General features: G+C 43.7%; 1 protein-coding gene across 2 annotated transcripts; it reads right to left on the bottom strand.

The window, feature by feature from the left end:
* On the bottom strand, window positions 1-27,992 carry med24 (mediator complex subunit 24). 2 transcript variants are annotated; one of them, XM_061230143.1, is made up of 26 exons: window positions 27,867-27,992; window positions 24,451-24,650; window positions 23,220-23,302; window positions 22,905-22,943; window positions 22,532-22,605; window positions 19,154-19,374; window positions 18,864-18,975; window positions 17,639-17,789; window positions 16,909-17,022; window positions 16,716-16,769; window positions 16,369-16,451; window positions 15,986-16,072; window positions 15,573-15,672; window positions 13,534-13,676; window positions 12,605-12,642; window positions 12,165-12,247; window positions 10,811-10,989; window positions 10,546-10,645; window positions 9,795-9,970; window positions 8,945-9,209; window positions 8,306-8,487; window positions 8,117-8,210; window positions 7,296-7,395; window positions 3,232-3,312; window positions 2,456-2,604; window positions 1-2,059 (listed from the first exon to the last, which is right to left on the bottom strand). In XM_061230143.1, exons 2-26 carry the CDS (start codon window positions 24,578-24,580, stop codon window positions 1,943-1,945), a joined length of 2,955 nt encoding a protein of 984 aa, XP_061086127.1. In that variant the 5' UTR covers window positions 24,581-24,650; window positions 27,867-27,992; the 3' UTR covers window positions 1-1,942. The 2 variants fall into 2 exon arrangements, with proteins under 2 accessions (XP_061086127.1, XP_061086135.1); XM_061230151.1 differs by having other exon boundaries at window positions 16,722-16,769.

The raw sequence follows: 27,992 nt of genomic DNA, 5'->3' as shown, positions 1-27,992 counted from the left end.
TTTAAACAAATAATTCCTCAGATTTTATTCACAAATTATTTTTTAACAGTATTTGGAAATGCTACTGTGATATGCAAATGTTCAAATGCGTGTTCAATACAGTTTGGTTATACAGCAAGTGAATGTTGCCAGATTCTCTGGAAACCTCCAGTTGGGTTCCTGTCATCATAGATCACATGGGATCACAGACATATGACCTGCCACATGACCTTCAGGCTAGCTCCTGCGGTGAAACTCAGCCCCGTGCTCCATTCATGGATCTCACCTCCGTAAGAACAGCATCACATCCTGTGACAGAATTGACATCATGTGGCATTTGTAATGGGTTTTTTTTTTTCATGCTTTAAGGAAAATGTGTTTGGTCACACTGACTTTGTAGTCGGTACAGAGGTTATACCCGGTACGCTAAATACAGAGGTTATACCCGGTATGCTCAATACTCATGATCAAATACAGTCTTAGCAAGTTTTATGCCAACTGGTACAGACCTTCATTTATTCAAATACTTAAACTTAATTTTACCTCAACTCCATGATTTTATTTGTCATTGTGATTTAATCCAGAATGGAAGTAGGCCTGGTGTCAATTAATGTGGGACAATTTCTGACCAGTATATGACAAGGCCTGCTGGGAGAAATACAGTTATAAGTATAATATTTTTAAAATAGTTTCTCACCCATTGAATATCTCTTCAACAGTCAAGAGTTCAAAAGCAGTGAGTGAGAAAATACCCCTAAATATTGGATTTGCAAAAAGTATTGTAAGTAGAAGTATGAAGTTTTATGGCATAAACTTATAGAGGGTGACATGCATGCAAGAGAATAAACCAGACTAAAATGCAGCCTAGGCAAAAAGTACTATTACTAATACTGCAGCTACTAAAACGAGTACAACCACTACCAAAGTGAGGATTTAAACAATTCTAGCAAAAACTGCAAAATCAATTAATGACACTATAATTTGTACCATAATACTCATGTGCTTTATGGTGGCATTGATTTCCTGGGGAATGTCCCATTTTCTTGTTGGTTGCAAAGTACTCCGCTAGTTGCAAGAAGATGTGTCAATTCTTAGGGCTTTTCCTTTTAAATGATCAAACTCAAACTCCGCCATCTTCCGAGAGGCAGCTACACTGTATCAGCTGAGGTATAGAGGGAGTGAATTTGGTAAACGAAACCCTGGATAACGTTTCATGTAATTTAATACTCTATGTACTTCAGAACTTTAAGGCCCTGCTCATATTTAACTGTAGCGGCTATAACATTAAGCATATTTGTTACTTAAGGCTTGAATTTGTATCCCAGTTATAATGAATGTCAGACAGGTACATGCCCAGACACATGAACATGCCCAAACTGAGCTCAGGTTTTTACATGTGAAAGGGATTGATGAAGTATATTAGAGAATATTTGAGGTTCTGTCAGGAGGAGAAATTTGTAAAAGATTAACCCCCTCATACCGTTTCTAGGGAATCATTCAAGATGTTTGTTTTGTGCATGTGGATAGCCCTCTTCAATTCACACTAAGAGAAAATAATAAATGAGTTGGAGTTTTTTTTCCCCACCCTAGATATGTCTCCAATACATTTTATGACATCGTGGCGATACGGTATGATTATGCTTTGTGAAAAAAACAAAAAAACTAAACAAAACTAAAGAAACAAACCAAAAAAACACAGCTTTCTCCAGTTTTTGGATGCCGCTTTGGAAATGATACCAGAGCACATAATTCCCATAAAATTTTTATAAAAAAATAAATAAAAAAAACTGACAAGTACAACGTTCTTTGTTCACAATAATGGAAAAAATCAGCACGTAACTATTGAGACAATGGCAGGGAGTCGAGTGGAGCTCTGCTTCTAACCCGCTTCTGAATTTGCAGAGGATGACCTTGTGACAGGAACAGGGGTTGCTTGAGGAAATCGAGAAGCTGTCACTGGGCTCTACAGGGCGGCGATGGCCTTGGCTGCCACCCTTCTTCCCAGCGGCAGCGTTAGGTCAGTTATGGCCAGGACCACTTTTGGTTTGGCCAGGGCAGGCAGCTTCACCAGCTCCGACACCTGGGCACAAGGACACACACTCAGGGCTCAGACTGGGGTAAAGATTTGGGTCACATTGGTCCAGTAATTGTACCAGTAGTGTAATATAATGAGTTGCCCCTCTACTGCCTGACAACATACAGCTCTAGACAACAGCGGCGACTCGTGACCTTGAGACGTCCAGACTTTGACCCCATTTCCGCTCGGTCAATTATCAGGTAGTTTCATTTAATTTAATTTAAACGCCCTGTAGCAGTCCTCCTTCACACACTGCTTTAGGGAATGTACATGGTAAGACCAAATTCAGTTCGGCCAAATCAATTAAACCATAAAGGGAGGACGCTTAACATTTGTAAGTTGTAAATTGTCTCTGTAAATGTGAGCAAGGGCGCTAGCTAGCGATTAGCAGTCTCTCACCATGGTGAAAGGCATGAACTGCAGAATGCTGCCGCGGGTCCCCTGCTCCAGGCACTCCACACACTCCTCCATGAAGCTCTGGACAAACTGCGTGTGTGGGCCGGCGGTCTTCGAGCCCAGGATGGAGGAGATCAACAGGAACAGGTTTGCTGCAGTAACACCAGAGACAAAGTAAGGAACAAATATTGAAACCCTGTTTATACTTGGTCGTTTCACGTGACTTGTATCTAGATCCGGACATGATTTAACTGAAGACGGCTGTGTTGAGACTGTTTCATACAACAGCTAGCGGTAACAAAAACAGTTTGATTTCTGTAACTACTCTGACTTTTGTTCTGAAAGGAATTTTGTCCGTATTGCGTGTGAGCTATTTAGTTTTGCTCAAACTTCAACTGCACGTGTGCTCGGTGCTTGTTGTCATTGTGAAGTTACACGTGTTTTCCGGTTTGGTGGACGGCTAAGCCGCATTACATTCTACTTTGTGTTGTTTCGGTTGTCATATGCATTTTGGAGAGAGGGATGCATTTACACTTGAATAGCATCTCTCTCAAATGCATCTCAGACCGGCTCCTGAAGTGGTTTGAGTGATCGGATTTAAATCTGCTCCTCGTGGGTCTTGGGTGTCACACCTGTATTTTTATGTTGATCCGGATATTCTCTGGATATTGAAGCCACATGAAACAACAAAGTGTAAACGGGGTTTGAGATTCCGTACATTTGTGTGGTGCTTCTGTACAACCGTGACGGTATTTGTGGAATTTGGGTGCTTCTCTTACCCAGGACTCTGTTGAGAGGGTCTCTCATGTTGACGGTGTGAAGCTGGGAGGCGGACAGGGAACTACTCATGGTCCGGTCACCTGGAAAGGGCAAAGGTTACGGTGACGCCACCATCTGCCGAGCCGACGGGAGGGGCAGGGGGGCACACTCTCAACCGTGCCCGTGTGCTTTCGTCCGCAAGTTCAAACAAAGTCTACAGTTTGCATGTTTCATGCAGCAAAGTGCTTTCAACTTCCATTTTAAATGAATGAAAGAGTAGCAGCTTAACAACTACAAAAACAAACAGATTTCTTTATTGGTAAAGTTAAGCAAAAATAGTAACAGCAAAATGGTTAAGTTCCATTCGTAAAAGAACATGGTTCAGTCAATGTTGATCAGTTTAGGAAATATTTGAGAAGCCACATACACAAGCCAGAGGATATAGTGTATTTTCACACCAAAGTTTTTTTCACTTTCCCCTCCAATTAATATCAGTGGTGTGTATTCTTACGCCCAGAGCCATAGGCCACTGTTCATCCCCCTTCTCATTCAGTGAGTGAAATTGACTCCCCGCCCTGCAAAGATTTCCCCAAAAGAACTGTCACTGGCATTTATGTAGTGGAAGATAGTGGTGCTAACTTATGTTTCAGTTCGTCTTTAAAGGAATATACAGCAAACTGAGAGGAAACCATGGAGGATGCAAATTAGTCGACTAAGGACTTTTTATTTTCATTTTTATACTTAGTAGGGGCTGGTTGGCCAAGGAAGACCTCTAGAGTTGATGACTGAAGACTTCTCGCAAAACATCTGTCTGACAAATGAGAAACACTCTTCAGGAGGCAGGCACTGTCCATAGACGACCAAAAAACATGGTGTGAAACATGGTGGTGGGGGTGTTATAGTCTGTAACTGCTGATAGCAGCAGAGGAATTAATTCTGAAGTGTACAGAAGCATCTTATCTCCTCAAGTTCAATCAAATACCTCCAACACCAATGGATGGTTCATCCCAATGCAACTCCAGTGCTCATTCTGCATAATGATGCTCCAAACCTTATGAAACCTCAGTAAGCCTATTTTTGGGCCTATATCTATGACTTTTTTATGTCTCCTTAATTATGACTTCTTATAAAGCCTTATTATGACTTCCTTGACTATCTCCAAAGGTAATGAAAAGCCTAGAATCAAGACTAGATATTGAAAGCTCTTGCACCTGCCACCTGCACTAAGGAAATGACTGAAACACCTGACTAATTCGAAAGAACTGAAGCCAACTGTGAAATTACATTTGGTCCCCTAAAATTGAGGGATTGTGTATAAAAAGGAATGTAATTCTTACATGGATCACACAACATGGATGTAAATACCCTCAGATTAAAGCTAACAGTCTGTACGTTAAACCTCGTATTCACTGGACTGTACTGTAGCTTTTAAGAGGGTTCTAGGACTAAAATATCTGTATTGCTATAGTGTGAAACCAACACCACTGAGTGCAGCGCCCTGTATTAAATTTACCAAGTGCGTTGTAGAGGTACATTGCTGATGTTAAACGACCTGTGCCAGTGAAACAAAGTGACAGCAATCTAGATGAGAAAGAAATATAGAAACAAAGAATGCTTGATGAGAAGTGGCCGCATGACAGCTCCTTTACCTAGGTATTTTTGTAGCGGGGGTTAAGCTATACTGGATGTCAAAGTATAATGGTTCATTCCTGTAAAAATGTTAGTTTATCTGAGCTACTAAACATGTATATGCCTTTTCTGTTATGCATCTTAATCCTTGTTTGGTGTGTTGCGGAAAAACTTGGGGTGGTTGGACAAATTTGGCCAAAAAGCTAATTTCCCACTCTGCCTAAATGGCAGGAAGTTAGGGACAGAAACACTCTTATCTGACAGAGGCAAAGGGCTAATCGCAGATCAGACACTTAAGTTCCCTGGGATTACAGCATTACATCAGTGAGAAGGGAAGTCCAATCTGACACTAATTTTAAACTGCCTGTAGCAATTGCAACATATTTCACAAAACTGCATTTCCGTTCATGCCGATCGGACGTTCTTCAGAATTACAAGCTAAAGCAGGAAACTGATACTTATTTAAGTAAATATAAATGACAAGATTGTGGGAAACAAGATCTGGCACGCTCAAATGGAAGACATGTCAAATGGACAAGTCTTGCTGAATGACTACTGTCCATTGCGCCAAGATGAAATGCCATTCAAGATCTAGCAATCATGTAGATAGAATTTACCCTAACATAATGTACTCACTCTCACCCTGAACTTACTCATCATTACTTTCTCATACATACATACATCCTCTTCTCCCCTTCCATGACAATGTGGACCACAGCATCAACAGAAGAATTAACACTAATATTCTTCAGAAACCAGTAAAGCACAAAATATAACTCCCTTAAGTTTCACAAAGTTTCCCTAATCTAAAGGCACTTTGCATAATGATGTTTTTATCACGAAGGTCTTTCGTCTCCAGAGGTCTGGGTCGCCAGACAGGATGTCGTTTTACTTAATGAAATGAATAATTAATGATTTTGGGAGCGTCGAGCATTCAAAGCAGTGAATCCTGGCTGAAACCCTGGGCAATGCCTCCCCACCCCTGTGAGGTGGACGACTGCAGAAAATGTTGTCAGATGGGAAGTCTCCTCCGGACATCGCCCAGAGGGGCTAGCTCTCTGAACTTAAGCAATGGCAGAAATTTGGCACATCTTCGTCCAAGAGTGAGTGTTGGCACTCGGCACCTACACTCGTGCTTCGTGCTAGTTTGAGAATAGTACAGAGAGTTAAGGCCAGTTTCCACTGCCTTCAGCAGTCCATACACGATCAGCTTGAGAACAGGAAAAATACCGACCCTACAGCGCCCATTTCCAAGAAATCCATCAGGAATTTTCATGAAATCAGGTTGGTGGAGGCCTCCAGAATTCACAGGTGAATTTAAGCCATACCGACCCTCCTGTCCTGAGGGCAATTCCACAGTAATGCCAACCAGAGCATGAAAAAATTAATGAACTTATTAACCCAATTAAATGTATTAAGTCCCAGTCGATTATGACCATTATCAATGTCAAAACTGACATTCAGAACCATTTCAGATGACAACAAATGTGTTATGATAAAATTTGATTGAGAAGTAGATTGTCAAACAATGGGCACTTAAGCCGTGTCACATCCATAACGCTGGTATCCTCTCATAAAAACAAAGACGAAGATACAAATATTTTAGAAATTGCTATTTATGTTCAGCCAAGCCTGCTACATTACATGGATATCAAACTTTCTGCATCAGACTTTAAGATTCTGTTTTCTGAAAGTGTATAGTCTCCCCAAAATACCTGTCTTTTTGCATTACATCTTATTTGTCACATTTTTTGTGGTTTAAGAATACTTATTAAATCATTTTTTGGCCTTTCCCCTCAGCCAAGTGGGTGCTATTATAATGTGCTTTAATATTTTATCATGTAAGACGAGACATTTTTCTGAGGGATCTTGTTTGAAATTTTGTGTCCAAACGTCACATCCATAAGGCTGGAATTGCCCATATGCACATTTTCTCTTACTTTATTTATTTATTAATTTAATTTTTGAGCTCAGCGACTTCCTGTGAAACTTACTGAAAATACAATCTCTCTATCTTGCCCACAAAAAACACTGAATTCAAGGAAAATGAGGTAGTGTGGAAAGACGCAAGTGAATCACTCGCGGTCTTGCATAATGAATTCTTGATGCGGTCACGGAATAGACTCGATGAACAAAAACGCAAGCATGACACAAAATGAACTTCAAACACTTTCGAAAAATGGGGATCAAATGAAGTTTCGCTAGAATTTTCCTTCCTCTATGCTTTCTCACTTTATATAATGATGTATTTTTAGGCAACACGTCCTAGGAGAGAGATCTGGGATGGTACAAAAAAATGTTTTTCGCCACGCAGATAGTAGTTCTTTAAAATGCCCATTAAAATGAACCGATAATCTCGGTTTCACGGTACAGTACAGCAATGGAAAAAGTTTACGTAAACAAAGGGGAATGGCTGCCTTTGTTGAAGTAGTTTTTGTGAGGTTGTTGTTCTCACCTGGGCTGGAGAGGACGACCGGCTCATCCTCATTGGAGCTTAGGAGTCGCATTAGCTTGGATGGCTGTGTATCGTCCAATGGGAACAAGCTGCTGTAATCCTGCGGCCAATGAGATCAAACCAATGGTTTTAGAGCTGACAGTTATGTGTAAATACATTGATATTACTTTGCATTGCATGCTTCCTCTAATATGTTCTAATGCAGGACACAAGCTAACGTTAACAGAGTTGTAAACACAGTAGCTAGATCAGATCCTGGCCTTTACTTATTCAACGAAGCGTTCACAGATCAAAGGTCTCCAGAGCAGTATGGCAAAGTATGAAAAAGTTACCCAAGCTAACTCTTGAAATTGCAAATTAGCTGATTGGAGACAGTGAAAACACAATGCAATCAACTGTGTTGTATTGTATTGTATGTATTTACCCCCTGGAGCAACAGCACACTCTACAGTTCAGAATTTGTAGACACTTGTTAGACACAAACTACACAAAATTCAATTTGGAAATAACCTTCCAAAGTAAGTCTTCTACAGGTATGAATTACATCTTTTTTTAACCATAAAAAACAGGTGACTAATACACCAGTGCATCTTGGTTTAACCATCATGCACATCCACTGAAGCCTGGGTATAGGATGACTGCCATTTCCAAAATGGCAAAATAATTCCAAAATAATTACTTTATTTAAGGATTGTATCCATTACAAAGTATGGCTCAGCTCTTTAACAAATACAGACACAGAAACTTGCATTTGTTTTACTGAACACATTGTATGACTTAGTAACTGCGTTAGCGTGCGTTTGTCCACATGCATGTCCTACCTCGATGTCCTCTCGCTGCCTCTTGCGCTGGCGGGCGGAAGCCTGCCCCTTGTGGTGGGAGGAATAGGAGCTGAGAGCGCACCACACGGACAGCCTGCGGACAGACAGACAGACGGACAGACGAGAATGAGCGTGAGGCCCAGAGGGCTCGGAGCGGAGAGGGAAGCGCAGGCATGCATGCAACCTTACTTGGCCAGGGCTTTGCCCGGCGGGTCGGCCAGGCTGTGCCAGTGCGCCGAGTCGGTCAGCAGGTTGGGCAGGATGTGGCCCAGCAGGGTGAGGGTGATCTGCTGGGTGTCCAGGCAGAATATGCTGTAGAGCAACTCCACCGCCCGCATCGCCCACTCCTGACGCGTCTCCTTCAGCAGCTCCTGGACACAGGCACATACACATACACACACACACACACACACACACACACACACACACACACACACACACACGCACACGCACACGCACACGCACACGCACACGCACACGCATCAGCATGTTGGATATCAACACGCATGTCCTTGTGTTCCCACCCATTCATACCAGGCAAGTTAAAATAGAACTAAAAAAAAAGAAGATGATATTAACAATTTCGTATTTGCCAGTTACTGGAATGTTATTTTCAATTGTGATAGAATTCTAAACACCTTGAGCAATAGGAAATAAACTAAGATGCACACTGAGTGTGCCTGTGGCTAATGTTTTTGAATGGGAGGGCCCCACTCTATGCACTCAATGCTGTTACTCCATGAACACTATGCTGTTACTATATGAACTCTATATAATTTAAATAACAAACACACTTGGTCCCGGCGCCCCATTCCCCAGGGCTCTGACCTTGACAAGGTTGTTGGTGAACCAGAAGACCCCGCCCATGTGCAGCAGGCTCTCGAAGAGGTGAAGGGCGCGGCTGTCCACCCAGCCCTTCCGCAGCACCGCCCTGAACTGCTTCCCCAGCGCCTCCCGGATGGGTTCGCGGGCCGGCAGCAGGTTCCGGTAAGGCACGGGCTCCTGGCCCTCCACCGGGGGCCGCAGCGCCACGCCCGTCTGCTGGAAGACGTCCGCGCACATGTGCTCCAGGATGGAACTCATGATCACCACCCTGCAGGAGGATTACCCCACGGTCCGGATTTACGCTCGTATTCATTTCTAGAATGGCTCAAATTGCTTGGTATCGTTAGACACACTGACATCACCGGTTCAGGTTCCAGGCAGATCAGGGTCAAATATGTAATCGTTTCAGATTCAAATACCTTTCTGCACTTTACTGAGATTTACTGAGATTTACTGAGCTTTACTGAGCTTGCCTGGTACATTGGAACCTATGGAATACTCTCAAAAAGTGCAAATGCCACCTTTTGGTCCACCTGGGTGCACCAGGTAAGATCAGTCTTGGGCAGCCTGTAGCCTAGTGGCTAAGGTACATGCCTGGGACTTGGAAGGTTGGTGGTTCAAGCACTGTTGTAGCCATGATAAGATCTGTACAGCTTAGTCTAATCAACTGTAAGTCGCTTTGGATAAAAGCAATTCTTTTCATTTCTTTTATTTATCAATAGAGCACAGAAAATGATCCGAATCCAAAAAAAGTAGGCGTAAAAAACTCATTCATCAAGTTTAGATTAAAAATGGCGAACACTTGGTGTGGCAGTTGGGCATAAGCAGACTCTCTTCCTGGCAACTCAGTTACCGTTCGTTGTAGAACTGCAGCGTGTTCTCCCCGTACAGTGGGGTCATGAGCTGGCGGATCATGGTTTGGGGCTTGTCCCGCTCGTCCAGGCCCAGCATGCGGACGTGGGCCACCAGCCAGGCCACGGCGCAGATGGCCATGCTGCACACCTTCCCCTTGATGTTGTCTGTGATTTTCTGCAACCCGGGGGTGAAGGGGTGGAGAGGAGGGGAGAGGGAAGGGTGAGACCCAGAAAGGCTACTACAGTCACGCACGAAAGATACGTTGTGCAGGCTCTGGTGTCCATGTGTGTCTGCTGGCCAAATGGTCGCTTGAGCTTAATAGGTAAGAGTAGTCGGCTAGTAGTCGGAAGGTTGCCGGTTTGATCATCAGCCCTGAGTGTGTCGACATGTCCCTGAGCAAGACACCTAACCCCCTTGCTCTCAACGAGCTTGTTGGTCTTGCCTGGCAGCCTATCACCATTGTTGTGAGAGTCATGAATTGAGGGGCATCAATTGTAAAGCGCCTTGAATAAAAGTGCTAAGAATGCCATTAGGAACTACTCAAGTCAACCGACATGCTAAATCACAACAGGACGGCCAATACGCTATGGCCTAATTGATAGGCGTCAGAAAATTAATTACATCCTTTTTATTACACTTTTTATTACTGACCAATTCTGGGAAAATTAAGAAAAGGCATAGACACAGATTCGGGATTCAGTTAGGAGAACGTAAACGGTGGGGAAGACGGCAGAAGACATGAGGCGCACCTGCACTGACTCCACCGAAAGTACCCCGTTCTCCCAGGCGTTCAGCACCTCCAAGATGGCCGCCGGTGTGCTAAGGCAAATCTCATGCCACTTCATCTGACTGCGACAGAGAGAGGAAGGAGGTCAACATTAAACAAAAGTACTGTCCACCTGGAACAATGGCTTTCCGTTATCACATGCTGAAGAAGGAGGATTTCATCAAAGCCTTGACCCTTTAACCTCTCACCCATGAACCTGACATGCGGGGCAGAAAATGGCCACTCACACAAGCTTCATTTCAGAGGAGTTGTTGAGCAGGGCCACCAGGCTCTCCACCTTCCCGGACTCTGGCCTAAAGCAGGGGTGGTCCGGGTTCAGGGTCTTCCCCTCCTCCGGCATGCAGGTCTGTAGCCAGGTTTCGAAGAACGGGGTCTCCCCAGAGGGGCTAGGATCAGACAGGATCACCTGCAAGGGTTTGTGGGGCAGGTAACTCACTTTTGGCAATTAAATGTCTGAATGGTAAAATGAGATGAGAAATGAGTGAAATCTGCATAAACAGTCAGGTTCAGAATTATTGGCACCTTTGATAAGTAGTACCCTTGGAACCTTGGCAGCAAAACATCAATGAACCACCTCCATATTTGACAGTAGGTATGAGGTGCTTATCCATCTCATCTGACCATAGCACTCTCTTTCCAGTCATAATTCCAACTCCAGAAGGTTGGTTTTGTTTATTGTACTGAAGTAAGGGTTGTCTTCAAGCCACTCTTCCAAAGAGTTTTCTGGTATGGAGGTTCCATTTTATGGATGAGACTCGGTGACCCCAAGACACAACCAATCCCTGCAATTCTTAAACTGTGTTTTGTTTTGTACCCATTACCAGACTCTTCTGATCCATGCTCATGCATGACAAAGCAATTTTGTATACTTATTACCTCATTTTTATACTCTAGTGAAAAAGGAACTGAAAAATGACACAATATACAGTAGTTACTTTAGACCAAGGTGAATGAAATTAAGTAAAATTGTACAGCCAATTTCACTTTGATTATATTTACAATAGCTATGTTGTCAGGTGGTTAGGTGTTAATAATTATGACACCTATGGTTTTCAGAAAAAATAAGACGACTGAATAAAAAACATTGAAAAAATTTGAACAATAGAGTGAGGATTTGGCGGACCAGAAAAGCTATAGTAGGGCTAGACTGTGAAAATTAAAGAGAATATACTCATGAAGGACATTAAAGAGTATAACTACATCTTAAGGACTATTTTTATTAAAACGCAATTCAATTCAATAAAGAATATCGGGTCAAAAGAGAAGTAAATAGAATCTCCCTGAAAGTGAAAAGTAACATGAAAAGAAATAACCTGCAGCAATGTCAGCTGGATGGACTCTGTACGCGGATCACTCAAGTGTAATACCACAGAAACTGTGACGATGTGACCGCAGGCCAATTTTGTGAAATTAACAAATCTGTTTATAGATGGTGTCACTTGCAAAATGCATGAGATGAGATTGAGAAATTTATACCGCTCAGGGACTGAAGAGCATTAAAAGACACATTCAGTTCAGATGAATTGCAGAGGAGTGTCATGGAAAGATGAGGCCATGTGACATAATTGCAATGAGACTGACCTCTGATCCGTAGGTCTGCACCACGTGGCAGAGCATCAGGAAGGATATGTCAAACAGCAGGGCCCGCACTGAGGCCGACTTAGCTGTGGGGAGACCAGATAGCACAATACACTCACATCAGCACTGGAACACACACACACACACACACACACACACACACACACACACACACACACACACACACACACACACACACACACACACACAAACTGATGATGATGGCAGTTTTTTCCCACCAGTTTAAGGAGGGCTCTTCAAGGGCTGCATCAATAAGAAACTGACCACAACTTCTTTTCAGGTCACGATTTCAGTGAAATGAAAATTACGGGCAGAAGAAAACCCAGAATCCTTAATGGGCGCTGCTTGCAACATGCCAAAAGAATTTCAGAATGAGTTCTAAAATGGGCAGAGATGATTCAACGCAATGGGGAAATACTCACATCCTTCACCGCTGATGTGCTTAGGAAACTCGTTGAGCCTGAAAAGCAAAGAGAAGTGAATTGTGTGTGAGACAAAGAAGCCCATCTTTCAGCATTTCCTTGCAAGGCTGAGAGAGCCACATGGTTACAAGAGGAAGAGCACTACACAATGTGGAACTGGCCATTGAAGTTTTTTTCCTTAATTTACACATTTATTGATTGCATTTATCGCAATTTGCAATGCCTTGCCACTGCTACACCCTCCCAACATTCCGGGTGGCCTTTGCGAAAAGCCCCAGACCTGTGTCAAATACGGAATTGTTTTTGGTTCAAATACTTTAATGTGCTCGATTGATCTTGCCTGACGCAATTGAGGCGACCAAGAAGATCAAATGGTGGGGTTTGCGATTCGACATACATTCATTCATTCATTCATCCATTATCTGAACCCGCTTATCCTGAACAGGGTCGCAGGGGGGCTGGAGCCTATCCCAGCATACATTGGGCGAAAGGCAGGAATACACCCTGGACAGGTCGCCAGTCCATCGCAGGGCACACACAGCATTCACTCACACACTCATACCCACGGGCAATTTAGACTCTCCAATCAGCCTAACCTGCATGTCTTTGGACTGTGGGAGGAAACCGGAGTACCTGGAGGAAACCCACGAAAACACGGGGAGAACATGCAAACTCTGTGTGAACATGCACAGAGAGGTCCCGGCCGATGGGGATTCGAACACAGGACCTCCTTGCTGCGAGGCGGCAGTGCTACCCACTGCACCATCCGTGCCGCCATTTGACATACAACAATAACATAAATAAATAACAAAATGACTCTGACGGCAACAAAACTATCAGGGCGAGACCATATTTCATAGCTTCCAATACACCAGACAAGCTCAGTAAAGCAGGGATAAGCATTGTGTGAAGGGGCCGAGGCGTCTCACTTGATGAATTTCCTGGCGAAGGACTTGAGCTTCCCGGTGGCCGCAGCAGCCGCCAACAGCAGGTCCAGGCTCTTCCCGGAGAGCATGTGTCCCAGAACTCCCAGCAGCCCCTCCGGAGACTTGGAGTGATCTGCGTCCACGGTCTGCGGAGTGCGAGAGCGGGAATCAGCGAGGTACCCACAGACACTAAGGGGAGGGAGGTCCTCCTCCCCAGGCGGAAAAAACTTCACAGCAATTTCCTGTGAGCTGGATGAACACCTAGTCGCCGTTGGTGTGTGAGTGTGTGTATGAATAGGTGAATGAGAAGCAGCAATTGTACAGCGCTTTGGATAAAGGCGCTATATAAATGCCAACCATTTATATATTCACATTATGCAGACAGGCCCTCACAGAAACTCCTTTCTCCTTTCTGAGTTTTAATATGTCGATGGATCGGCCGAGATTCTTGACACATGCAGAATATACACATAAACACACACTTTTTTTTCAATGATCCTAGCAAAATACAGGGGCAGGTTTGTGCAGCACAGCTTTTCTGCATTGTAAATATCTTAAAAAATGAAAATAATGAATAGATGGTAATTAAATGGTAGCAGGGAATGTGGTGGTGTGTTGTGCGGGGCAGGCCTACATAAAGGAACTATTGTTTGAGCCTCAAAATATCGGTATATCGGCTAACATATCGGCCAATGCTGATGTATCTCTGATGGGCCAATTGGTAGGCCGATGGTTTCGACCGACCGATATATCTCTAATATTTTTTAAATCAATTTATGTATTATTTTTTTTATTTGTATTAATCATTGCAAACTGTATAACTTGAAATTTGAAAATCATAAAAATCTGTTTAAAAAACTACAATAAAATCACATGGCCACAATATGAGGTGCTTTTCACATGTAATCACATGGGTTTCACATGGGTGTTTCCATGAGCTTTAATCATTACACCACGAAAATGTTCCAAAACTACATGTTTCCCAAGAGCAATGCACATATTGTTCCATATTGTATGGCAGAAGCCAAAAGCATTTCTTAGAAGCAAGTAATTTGGGTAAAGAAAGCCAATAATACTCTTTGAAATTCCCCAGGTTTATTTTTAACTTAGTGACGCAATTTAGGTCATGTAGTTGGTGGTGTTACCCAACACGTCACAACAGGTCATGCCCGTAGTTAGGCTAACTCAAGTCAATTACAAGACTAACTCGGCTCACCGGGTTTCTTAGGTCTAAAATGTATAGAGACAGCAACGGCAATAGAGACCAATGGGGAAAAGACTGAACATCTGTATATGAGTGGAAATATTTTTCATTTACAGTCAAACATGAACGGAGTCCAATTGGAAAATAGGCGTCACACACCATGTGACTCCCCTGGGAGGGAGATGCACACTTCCTAAATTTCCCCCGTTGTTTGCCGCATGGAGAGATAGAGGGCGCCAACACCAATAAATCAAAATGAATAATAAACAGTATTCACCCTTCCCCATTACGGGTTCTGGGCAAAAATAATAAACTAACATAACGAAAATAAACGAAAATAAAATGCAGCAATCCACTTTTTAGCTGCGTCTTCCTCCCAAATGCACATGACAAAACTCAAGAAAATATAGGCATCACTAGGGGGGCGACTTCATATCAATTGGCAAAACTAATAGGTTGAAAGCCCCTTGGTGTGAACTAGTTCTTGAGTCGACAGTAAGACAGAGAACATTACATTAATGGCATTTGGCAGACGCTCTCAGACGTACAGTTGATTAGACTAAGCAGGAATCAATCCTCCCCCGGAGCAGTGCAGGGTTGAGCCTTGCTCAAGGGCCCAACGGCTGTGCGGATCTTATTGTGGCTACACCGGGATTAGAACCACCGACCTTGTGGCTCCCAGTCATATACCTTAACCACTATGCTACAGGCCGCCCCCATGGCAGTGACCCCATGGCAGCGACTGCTGGGTCAGAGCGAGGGAGGAGCAGCGATTGCGCGGTCCTATGCAGAGGAGGTGGAGGAGAAGGAGGAGAAGGAGGTGGAGGAGAAGGAGCACCTTCAGGATGTTGGTCACCGTGGGCTCCGCCCGCAGGATGAGGCCCGGGTTGGGCTGAATGTTTGCGTTTTCTGCTGTTTTCAGACGTGGGGCGTACTCCCTGTCCTCAGCCCTGAAGAAAAAGAAAGCACGAGGAAGGACAGGCAGAGAGGGAGAGAAAGAGAGGGGTAGACAAAAAGAAAGGGAGAGAGACAAAAAGAGAGAGAGACAGAGCAACCACAGGCAGGGAGACAGCATTGATAATTGAGGAGAGAGAAAGCAGGAGTGACAGGAGGTGGCGTGAGGAGGAGTGAGAAGAGAAGCAAAAGAGTGGGAGAGAAGAATGAAAAGGGGTCAGTGCTGGACTTGGGCGATGGGTTGAAGGTTTGCTTTCTTATGAGCAAACCTTCACAGCTACAAAATGGGGACCATACCGTTTCGCTGTGAGATTGGTGGTGTTGGAGTCTGACAGCAATCCCAGCTTATTGCACTCCTGGAGCAGCAGGCTGAGACAGTCGCAGCTGCAAGACGACAGACATGACATTACATGACGTGCCTTACATTACAGTACTCGTAGCCTTACACAGCGATTTTCTTTTTACATATAACAAATTTACACAGGCGGATAACACTGAAGCAATTCAGGCACTAATCTCTTGCTCAAGAGGACAAGATTCTAACATGGGAATCGGACCAGCAACAGAGTTACATGCCAGTTCCCTAAACATTTATACTACACCGCAACACTGTCAGAGAGCCCCAAACTGATAAAATGGATTCACCTACGCCCTGCCCATTCTCTGACAGAGATACCTACTTGCACCTCTGGTCAGCTTTGTCCAGCAGAGGTGTGAGTTTGAGAAGGAACTCAAAGGCCACATTCACGTCCTCCATGAAGTCCTAAGAGAGACAAAAGGTTTCTGAACGCAAAAAAAGCTCATTCTGAAAAACAGACAGTTCTTATCTGTGTTCTTATTTTAAGTTTCTGACGATCTGCCAGCTTTAGCCGATAAACCCCTGAATGCCTCAACACCAGTCACAATAGAGAGTATAAACATCATCCAAAATATACATATTATTTTTACTCATTTTTTAACCCAGAAAGTGAAGTGAAGCTTGATCCCATAAAAAGGCAATAAGTGTCAAAAGTAAACACAACTCTACCTGTACCTTCTCTCCCTGAGGATACTTCTTCAGTCTTAGAAGGACTTGGGGAATCTGAGAGAAATTAAGAGAGAAGATTAGGCAGACGCTCCATCAGAAGCCACAAACAGTCCCAGAACACCCTCACCAGAAATATGCAGCAGGGAAGTGCAGACGCTTTGGTTCCAGGTTTGACCGCGCTCTGAACACTAACCTTAAGGAAGGTGAACGCAGTCCATTTGAGCTCCTCCGTGCCCTCGGGGGACTCGATTAGGCCGGTGAAGCAGGCTTTCCAGATCTCCAGCACAAACAGGGGGGCTGGGATGCGCTGTAGGGATGATACGTTTTCCCTGTAATCCTAGCCAATGCGGTAGTGAACACAACACCAGCACCACGTCCTTTCTGATGGGTGCTGATACGACAGCCAATCTGGACCAAGGCCATGGAGATTCCCTGAGATAACGCAATGTGGTTTTGTTCAGCACGGCCCTTCCAGATCAACACCCGACAGACGGGAATTACTTTTCTTTTCCTGGCAAAATTTAATGTGGTCTCTGAAGTTTCGAAGCTCACTACTACAGAAGGCTTGACCTGGCCGCAAGAATTTTTAAAAGCACTCAAGAAATATCCAACATTTCGTTACAAGGTTCTACCTGTGTTCGGAGTGGTTTGGAAATATTGAGCTTCAAAGTGAATGGGCTTCTAAGCAGATAAAACCTTTTTAATTTTGCTTTTATTTTTCACACTTTTGAACAGTATTTTTGTGTAACCTTCACACATATATTTAGTGCCCAATAAACATCATATCTATGACACTAACTCATCTTTGTCAAAAATGTCAGTTAAAACCTTAAATTCTATGGTCTCGATTCATTATCGTTTTATCGCCGTTCAAGAGTGCAAGCTCTCAAAATAATGAACCAACACAGTTGCCTCCAACAGACCTGCATCCTTTTGATCATCATCAGCTGTTCAACCAAGGGCTGCGTCTCGCCCGTCAGGTTCATGGTGCCTTCCAGCACGATGAAGGCGTGGACTGAAGGGAACGAGGTGTGCAAAGGAGGGTCAGGCTGCACTGTCAACATCTGGGGGATACTGAAGGGGAAAGGGGGGCACCAAGTTTTAATCCACGGTCACCGATCCTAAATAACCGCCGCCTGGTTGTATGCCTCTGCCAACCAGTCAAGTTGCAGTTTACATCCCTGTCTGTCCAGACTCATTGGTGTTACTTTTAATATTTTTACTCATTACAACCTGAATATTTAGTTAAAGGTACAATAGGTCAGTTTGGACTTCTAACGGTCAAGAGAGGAATTGCAGCAAAAAATACGCTCAAACCACAACACTGTTTATCCCACCCCTTCTCTGTGAACATGCTGAAGTTGAAACGGCCCAGGGCTGGATGTTTGTGCTAAATTTGAAGAAATTCCCTCAAGGCATCCTTGGGATATCGCAAATGGGACAGACGGAAACATAATGCCTCCAGCAACGATAAAATGCAGTCCAAATTAACTACAAACTAGGGATGTGACAAATCATATTTTTGAAACGGTTAACCGGTTAATACTGCTTATGACCACTAGGGGTGGTTTTTTTTAGAAATGTAATTGCATTTTCAAACTTTATTTTGGGCCATCTCAATAGTTAAATGTCAACATTAAGTCGGATAATGGTAAGTCAGCCTAATTGTCAAATTAAATATTGACATTTACATTGACATTGTGCAGTGTAACCTCACAGTTGCATAAATCCGTGGAGTTTAGGTGTGTCATTTTCTTAAATGCAGTGGTTAAAATTATAATTGAATTTGCGTGTCAACAAATTAACACGGATCTTCTGTGAACCTTAAGAAACGACATAGCGTTACAATAAGCCATAAGTCAACCAACAGCTACAAAAATGATTTGATAACTCTAATACTTTCTCAAACTACTGAAGCTTGTCGATTGCCAGTTAAGAATAGTTTAGAACCGCAATAATATGCCTTGTGATGAACATGCATTTATTTTTAACTGAGCTTACGGCTATCGGTTATCAATTTTTTGTAACCGTTTACAAGTCAGTTGTAAACGGTTAACCGTTCACACCTCTACTACAAACCCTATACATTTAACAATGAGCATGCTAGCTCATAAAAAAGAATCGACAAACCAGAGCCTGTCTGCTTACCTCTTCACCAATGACAGGCATTCCTCCAGCTTGCTTCTGAGTGTCTGATTGGACAGCCCGCTGAGGTTCTCTGACACTCGAGACAAAGCTTGCTCGACACTGGACCAGGAAGCTAATTGACACAGCAGGAGAAAATACCTGTAAACAACCTAAAACCCCCCCCCCCCCCCCCCCCCCACACACACACACACACACACACACGTACGGAAGTGCGTGCACACACACGTACGGAAGTGCGCGCACACACACGGACGGAAGTGCGCGCACACACACGGCGGCTGAGCACTGACTCTGCTCCTCCAGACGGGCGATGTGGATGAGGGCCCTGTTCTTGGTGCTGAGCAGCAGGCTCTCCAGGCGCTCCTGGCAGGCCCTGAGGCTGGCCTCCCCCGCGGCCTCGCCTTGCTCCCGCAGCCGCTTGCAGTACCAGGCACAGCCCTGCAGCAGCCAGACGGCCACGCCCAGCAGGGCACGGCACAGCCCCATGCACTCCTCCGCCTTCCCGTGGCAGCTGGAGAGGAGACAAGAGCACAACCACCTCTTACCCTGTTCCTCACTTACAGTGAGAGAGTATGTGCTGACAGCGGCTTCAGAAACTGTTGTACACTGTTGTACACTGTTGTACACTGTGTTGTAGAGTTCGTTTTAAATGGATAAAATTGACAAAATGAAAACATGTTTTTAGATATTTTTGCAAATGTATTAAATCTAATTTGTTTTTCCTTAGTCGTTATGGGTTAATGAGTGTAGACTGAATGGCAATTATATAAAATTGCATCAGAATTGCCACAGACTTCTCGGTCATGTCTGCCGGCTCCACGGTGGTGGAAGGACCTTCCCGTGGAGGTCAGAACAGCAAAGACTCTCACCTTCAGGCACAGATTTGAAGATTCACCTCTTCAGCCTGCACCCTTCCCTACCCCTCCAGAATTTCAAAAGGGCCATGTAAACTGTTCATCGTAGTTACAACTCGCACTTGTGTATACTTGTTTTTGCTATGCATTTCCTATTTATAAAATAAAAAGTAATTGTATATTGTATATTTAAGATGCTTTTACCAAGACTGTTTCACTGCAGCTTTTGTTTGTTTGTTTGTTTGTTCCCCAACAGATTCCCAGTTCTTATCCATGTGGTTGTAAAACCCCACGCAAACCCAATGACGGAATTTAGCGAGGGCCGAAGGGGTATGCGTGCTTGCCCTTCTGGTGCTGCTGGGAGAATATTAGTAGCGTTAATTATTATCCTCCGTCCAAGAACAGAGCACAATTACGTTTAAGAATATACTGGGTCCGTTGCCACGGGTCGGATATGGATTGACCTGCCCCATATCCCGCTTACGGCTGGCCTGAAACGGATCAGTACAATAATCTCCGTTCTCAAACGGGGCCATATTGTAAGCTTAGTCGTTACTATAGTTTTACTCGTTTATCTGACTCCATTTAAGATTAGAATTTCAAAATTTGGGTTTGAAACATACGCAAACCTCGGGAGTGATTACACTTGACTCTTACCAGCGCCACCATTACTCAATATATGCTCCCGCGATTAGCATTTATTGCTGAAATCTCAGTTCGGCGGAAAACGCAGAGGCTGAGGGTCTAGCCAACACAATACATGCACTACACTGACATGATAGTTGCGAGCCCAGGTCGGCATACATTAAATGGGGTCCTTAGAGCTAATTTGACAGGAACCAGCGTCGTAACGCTTATGGGTTCCCTTCGCACCAAATTACAAGAGCCATGCACCACCAATCCTTCCATGGGCCGAACTTGACGGCCTCTCAGCTTAGAACTACCACGAATAATACAAAGCCACTGACCAGTCGGTCTCTGGTCTATATCATTCCCCTAAGTATTCAGTTGTAATTTAGGCTGAAAAAGGTACAAGATGAAAGTCATGGAGATCACGCATGTTACAAACAAAATAGTTTATTCGCAGAGAGGTAGGTTATTAGCTTTAGAATTCCAATAGTCAATTACAGATACACAAATTAAGAATAGAGATAAGAGTAAATCATCATACCTAGCCTGTGTTGGCTACACACAAACAGAGTAGAACATGCAGAGTATGGGAATCCGATTACGATCTTCCTGATACTTACGTACAATATGCTGTGTGGGGAGTCAAATACGATCTTCCACTGCTACACATACATACATACATACATACATACATACCGAAGACATGTTGTGTGGGAAGTCGAATACGATCTTCCCAGATTGGTCCGTCTCCCTTGCTTTTATGCCAAATCATATGTTTGGAACCAGGCGGCAGTGCCATAAATCAACCTGGAGGGGTGGTCAAATCTGGAATTTAGACCCCCACCCTTGGGGGTTGTTAAGTAGGGAAAATGAGATGATTCCCAGAGAGGACGTGTAGGTTTTCCCTTGAGTAACTGAAACTATGGTTTATTAAACTCCATTTGGTATGAAATGTATCTCATCCGATTCCTTGTATTTACCGGATCACATCCATACCCAACAGATTACCCTTATGTTTTATTATGTTGCAGTTATCATGAAACTTCCCTCCTGATTATCCATTTTACATGCACTCCCTGTTACCATTACATAAGACTTAATGCAATAATACAAGGATCACATGGACTCTCTCAGGCCCCTCAGAAATGGCAGCCCTTCATGACCTTAAGTACAGGCCGCCCCATCATATCTATGAATGCTGTAGTTGGGAGTTTTCATGAGAACTGCATTATGCTGCAAATATGTATTTGTGCCTCTCATGGTAATATACCTTTTGGATAAACCTGATTTGGATGAATGAAAGGAAAGGAGACACCCCAGATTGCTTGGTTTCTTCTCCTTATCTCCAAAATCTAGGCCTTAGTTCTTGACCGTAAAAACGGGTCACCCATCTGTAATTTACCGCCAAACTCCCACCAGTGAGACCTTAGTCAGGGAGCTAAAACAAATGGCTTCTATAGAGACAGCTTTTGCCCAGTTTCCCCTTGGCTCCTGAATGGTTATGATATCAAAGGTAGACTGTTACAAAAACTAGACCATTACACCAGTCACACTGAAGCAATCAGAATAACACCAAACATTACTATATTCTGACCTGGGATTATCATGAAACAACTTTATGCCATCTCCAGTATTCCTGTGCTCTAACTCTGAAGGAATGTGGGGGCCCAGCAAGGCTCCTTCAGGAATCCTTCTCTAGCTCTCCGCCACAGGCATGTGTGCCAAAAGGTGGGGGCTAACAATGTATGCTCCGGGAGGGGGAAGTCAGCAGGCAGACCAGCGCATGAGACCAAGTGTTAATTATTACTGGCTTACATGGTCACTTCGAGTACTTGGAACTGCACTTCCCTCTAGGGTTTTCAGCACACTTGACCCAGCTTATGGTTATGCACTTTGTTGTAAGTCGCTCTGGATAAAAGTAATGTAATGTAATGTTTCACCCAAAACAAGCTATATGTCTGGGATCAGCAAAGGACCAAGAACTTCTGGTTTTCCACCTTCCCTATACCTGGGAGTCAGGTGTGTCTGGACAATCAGTAGCACTAATTACCCGGGAGAGAAGAAAATCAGGGCTGGATTTGGATTCGAGGGCCAGGGTTGATGATCCCTGCTGTATGTGGAATTATCATGCACAGGAACCTCTGCATGAGATAGTGCCATTGGGTGTAATATGACTGGACGAACCTGAGCTGATGGGAGAACATGTCCATTATTTCCAGCAGGGACTTGACGCACAGCTCCCGGGAGAAGTCGTCAAACTGGGGAAAACAAAATGGCAGCCATCAGTCATTCTGACCTATTTCAGGTGGAGAGGACTGCAACTTAGACCGAGTATCGACCGAGGTTGGGGAAAAATCCATCTCATTCCACAAAATGCCAAATTTCATTTCATTTATTAAAAACACACAGAGCATTACAGGGATTTTCTCCCGTTTGTGCCAAATTCTGATTGATTTCCCAAATTATGTGAATGGAATTGAACCCCAACCCTGGTGCCAAGGGGAGAGGAGAAAAAAAAATGTAAAAAAATAAATTAACATTTCAAATCTGTACCCACCTTACTTACTGCCGTCAGCACACTGGAATATGACACCATCTGTGGGAGAGAAGTTCTCGTTAAGACTAACTTGGACTGTGAGGTCTTCCAAATGCGTCATTCAGCATACACTCCTCAGTGAAATATCTAAGGACCAATAATACAGCATATATCATTATTTCTCAAAACTCAAGAGTTCTTCTCACGGCTCTTCTTAACTCCCTTGGTGTAAGGTAGTGACTGATACAGAGATCCCTTACTCCCCCTCCTCCCCACCTCCAGTTCCCTTCAGCACTGAGGTCAGCCACAGTTCTGAGGACCCTTTCTCCTCCTTACCTGGGAACTGATGGCATACTTCAGATAGGACAGAATCAGCGGGTTGGGCGATGGGCCAATCATGGCCTGCTCCAGCAGAGCCTCTGTACAGAAAGACATGCACACATTTTACAGCTGTTATTTTGTCGTCTGCAGTACTTACAAATCACTAAAGGGCTAAACTGCTGATCTCCTGGAATTTTCATGCATAAAACCTCTAGAACACAGGTGTCAAACTCCAGTCCTGGAGGGCCGTAGTGTCTGCTGGTTTTTGGGGCGTTCTGGGTTCATTCAAGTCATTGATTGGTTAAAGTATCCACATGCCTTCTTCTCAAGGCCTTAATTGGCCTTAATTGGCAGCTGATTGAAAGGAAACCACAAAAACCTGCAGACACTGCGGCCCCCTGGGAATTCAGTTTGACACCCCTGCTCTAGAGTTTACTCAGAATTGGTTGAAAAACATCCAGCAATGGCAGTTCTGTGGGGGAAAATGCCTTGTTAATGAGAGGTCAGAGGAGAAGGGCCAGACTGGTTCAAGCTGACAGGAAGACAGCAACCCAAATAACCAAGCGTTACAACAGTGGTATGCAGAAGAGCCTCTCTGAACTCAGAACACACTGAACTTTGAGGTGGATGGGCTACAGTAGCAGCAGAAGTTTAATACATAAAAAAATAAGTCTAATGAATACCTAATAAAGGTAGACTGTTGTTTGTGAAAATCCCAGGAGATCAGCAGTTTCTGAGATAATCAAACCGCCACCATATGTATGCATTCAAGTGAACCATGCATTCTTCATTTGTCCTTAATATCACAAAGAGGCCAATACTCATGGCTCAAAAACCTCTTTAAGGCTTGGGCCAGCAGATTTCAAAACTGAAATGGACTTCCTCCGGGGAAGGCTGCTTAGCTGAGAGTTTTGGGAGGAGGAGGGGGGCTGATGTTATAATACTACATTGACATTGTTTGCAGTGGGCCAATTTGAGCAGCGTCACTTTTCACCGATACGTACTGGACCAGTAATTACAATACGGTACTTAGGCCGCTGTCCCAAAATGAAATTTCTACGGCTGGTATATCTAGCTTCAGACACCATACACAATACTAATTCCTGTCATGCCAGTTTTCAGTTGGACAACATTTAGAGAACACTGCAATCATTAAGGGAACACTGAACACCCTTTCCGGGTGTCACTCGTATGAAGAATCGCAAACAAAAACAGCCAGATGTCTTCATCCACAGCGCACACTGACCTGCCAGGTTGAGGTAGTCCCATTTGGCTCCTTTGGGGAAGTTCTTCTTAATGTTGATGGCCCATTGGTAGTCACTCCAACGCTCCTTCCACGCCAGCAGAATGGCCTGTTTGAGGTTGACTACCTTCATCCTCCTGAGAACCCCGTGCAGACCACCGGCACTGCCAAAGTATCCTCCAGGGAGTCAGAAGCCCAGGAGACTGCACGAGACAAACACAGTGCAGACAGTGAGTGATTACAGTATTTGAATTGTTGGGGGAGGTGGTGGGGGATTAAAAATGTGAAATATTATTACAGCTTTTGGATTACTGGAACTGAAACTTTCAAACTGACACAAAATTCTTTCAAAGGCACAATTTGGTAGTCTGAAACCTGTGTGGCAGCAGATTTTCAAAGTTCAATGAGCAAGGATCAATCAATCAAACAATCCCTCAATTACAAATAGGTTGTCACACAGTTCTTCATAATGGACAATTCCAGGGTGAATAAAAAAACCCTGAAGAATCCAAATTTGGCAAGCTTGGGGGAAAGTGAGAAATGATTCCCTCACCCCTTAAAAAGCAAATCCCTGAACCCTTCAAAATGGTGGGATTTGTTGCCATGTACACTACTGTGCAGAAGTCTTAGGCACCCTAAACTTTATTATACAGTGCATCTGGAAAGTATTCACAGCGCTTCACTTATTCCACATTTTGTTATGTTACAGCCTTATTCCAAAATTGATTAAATTCATTTTTTTCCTCCAAATTCTACACACAATACCCCATAATGACAACGTGAAAAAAGTTTGAGATTTTTGCAAATTTATTCAAAATAAAAAATTAAGAAATCACATGTACATAAGTATTCACAGCCTTTGCCATGAAGCTCAAAATTGAGCTCAGCTGCATCCTGTTTCCACTGATCAACCTTGAGATGTTTCTACAGCTTAATTGGAGTCGACCTGTGGTAAATTCAGTTGATTGGACATGATTTGGAAAGGCACACACCTGTCTATATAAGGTCCCACAGTTGACAGTGCATGTCGGAGCACAAACCAAGCATGAAGTCAAAGGAATTGTCTGTAGACCTCCAAGACAGGATTGTCTCGAAGCACAAATCTGGGGAAGGGTACAGAAAAATTTCTGCTGCTTTGAAGGTCCCAATGAGCACAGTGGCCTCCATCATCCGTAAATGGAAGAATATCGTTACCACCAGGACTCTTCCTAGAGCTGGCCGCCCGTCTAAACCGAGCAATCGGGGGAGAAGGGCCTTAGTCATGGAGGTGACCAAGAACCCGATGGTCACTCTGTCAGAGCTCCAGCGTTCCTCTGTGGAGAGAGGAGAACCTTCCAGAAGGACAACCATCTCTGCAGCAATCCACCAATCAGGCCTGTATGGTAGAGTGGCCAGACGGAAGCCACTCCTTTGTAAAAGGCACATGGCAGCCCGCCTGGAATTTGCCAAAAGGCACCTGAAGGACTCTCAGACCATGAGAAACAAAATTCTCTGGTCTGATGAGACAAATATTGAACTCTTTGGCGTGAATGCCAGGCGTCATGAGGAAACCAGGCACCGCTCATCACCTGGCCAATACCATCCCTACAGTGAAGCATGGTGGTGGCAGCATCATGCTGTGGGGATGTTTTTCAGCGGCAGGAACTGGGAGACTAGTCAGGATTGAGGGAAAGATGAATGCAGCAATGTACAGAGACATCCTGGATGAAAACCTGCTCCAGAGCGCTCTTGACCTCAGACTGGGGTGACGGTTCATCTTTCTGCAGGACAACGACCCTAAGCACGCAGCCAAGATATCAAAGGAGTGGCTTCAGGACAACTCTGTGAATGTCCTTGAGTGGCCCAGCCAGAGCCCAGACTTGAATCCAATTGAACATCTCTGGAGAGATCTGAAAATGGCTGTGCACCGACGCTCCCCATCCAATCTGATGGAGCTTCAGAGGTGATGCAAAGAGGAATGGGCGAAACAGCCCAAAGATATTACTGTAAGCAATTGATTACTTTTTACATAAAAACTTGATCAAGGCTGCCTGAGATCAGAAGCAAGGAGCCAAAAAAAAGCCTGCAGAAGAACTGTGGCAAGTTCTCCAACATGCTTGGAACAACCTCCCTGCTGACTGTCTTAGCCAACGCTGTCCTGCAGTTCTATATCTCAGAGAAGTGATGCAATTTTAACGCCAAAGGGTGGTCACAAAAAAATATTGATTTGATTCAGTTTTTAACTATTCTGCCAAATTACTCAAATGTAATGTCAAATGTATAGTATGTTTATTTAACCTCCTAAGACCTGGCGTACACATGCGTGGACTCCACATTTTGGGCTGTACAACCATAATACTTCATTCTTAAGACCGAGAGTCCACATATGTGGACATCATTTCTCAAAAACTACATCATGTCAAAAGATGATGCTTAGTTTTTATACTTATCAGGTCCCAATAAGCCCAAATAGCAAAGAGAAATTAAAAATGCATACCAGAAAAGAGTGCGGGTCTTAGGAGGTTAAGACACCCAGCAACTGGTGATGTCCATGAATCACAGACTTCAAGCAGTCATTGCATGCAAAGGGTATGCAACGAAATACTAAACGTGACTACTTTCATTTACATAGCATTGCTGTGTCCCAAACGTCATGGTGCACTGAATTGGAGGGACTACGTATACACTCTAATTTCTACATGGTGAAACCAAAATGTCTAATAATTCCCTCCATTATAATCTGACAATATGCAGTTTAAGGACACGTGATTTATTTTGTTACAAATCTCAAATTGTCCATTTGTATTCTAATTTTGTTCCATCAAATCTCTTGATCAATCAAGTTTGCATGAAATTTCTAAGTTCTACCACCATTCCTTCTTCAACTTTTTTTTTTTGAATTAAGGTTTGGCTCAATACATGACAATGAGCCATGCAATGAGCCAACTGGCGATCAGTGCCGTATTGTATAATTACTTTTATTCTATATGCTACACCAACCAGTTAGTCTGATATGTAATTTAGCAATTATATAGCGGATCAACATTACATTTCACAGAAGAAACTAGCTAGCTGACGTTGACTTGGCAAGACTGAAGTGCCTCGAACAACCGGTGAGGCTAACATTTTCTTAACAGCGTGGTATGCATTATAGTCATGTCATGTTCCAATCCCACCACAAAATAATGTACAGTCAAGCGATCTAGCAAACCACACAACACGCCTTAACTTTTTTTGGGGGAAATTGAAGCTAGCTAATGTGGCTGCCTATTGAATATGATGTGACAGAACGAATCAGCCTAGCTAACGTTATGGTTAGCTGTCTAGCTTGTATTCTGTTCCCCGAAACACAAGTAAGCTGGTCGTGCAACTTAAGAACGCATCATTCAAAAGGACTGCTAGTGAGCAATATCTTGTATAAAATATAGGGACAAAATTACCTCAAAAGTCGTCTTAGTCGCTTTTGTATCGTCTTTCAGCCAACGCTAACAGCAAATAGCATTAGCAACATAGGCGGTAGAACATTAGCAAATACACAAAAACGCCATCTTCGTCTCAAGCATCCC

The sequence above is a fragment of the Conger conger genome, chromosome 2, assembly GCF_963514075.1.
Source record: "Conger conger chromosome 2, fConCon1.1, whole genome shotgun sequence".
In the NCBI taxonomy this organism is placed as follows: domain Eukaryota; kingdom Metazoa; phylum Chordata; class Actinopteri; order Anguilliformes; family Congridae; genus Conger; species Conger conger.
This window is presented reverse-complemented; position numbering and strand designations above follow the sequence as displayed.

What these genes read in the sequence shown, in the direction of transcription:
- med24 (XM_061230143.1), bottom strand. Translation starts at nt 24,580, where the DNA reads ATGAAGGTAGTCAACCTCAAACAGGCCATTCTGCTGGCGTGGAAGGAG. An exon ending in GCACATCAGCGGTGAAGGAT is followed by an intron (nt 12,248 to 12,604) that starts GTGAGTATTTCC and finishes GTCTCCCCACAG; the next exon opens with CTAAGTCGGCCTCAGTGCGG. An exon ending in GGTCGTCCTCTCCAGCCCAG is followed by an intron (nt 3,313 to 7,295) that starts GTGAGAACAACA and finishes TGCCCTTTCCAG; the next exon opens with GTGACCGGACCATGAGTAGT.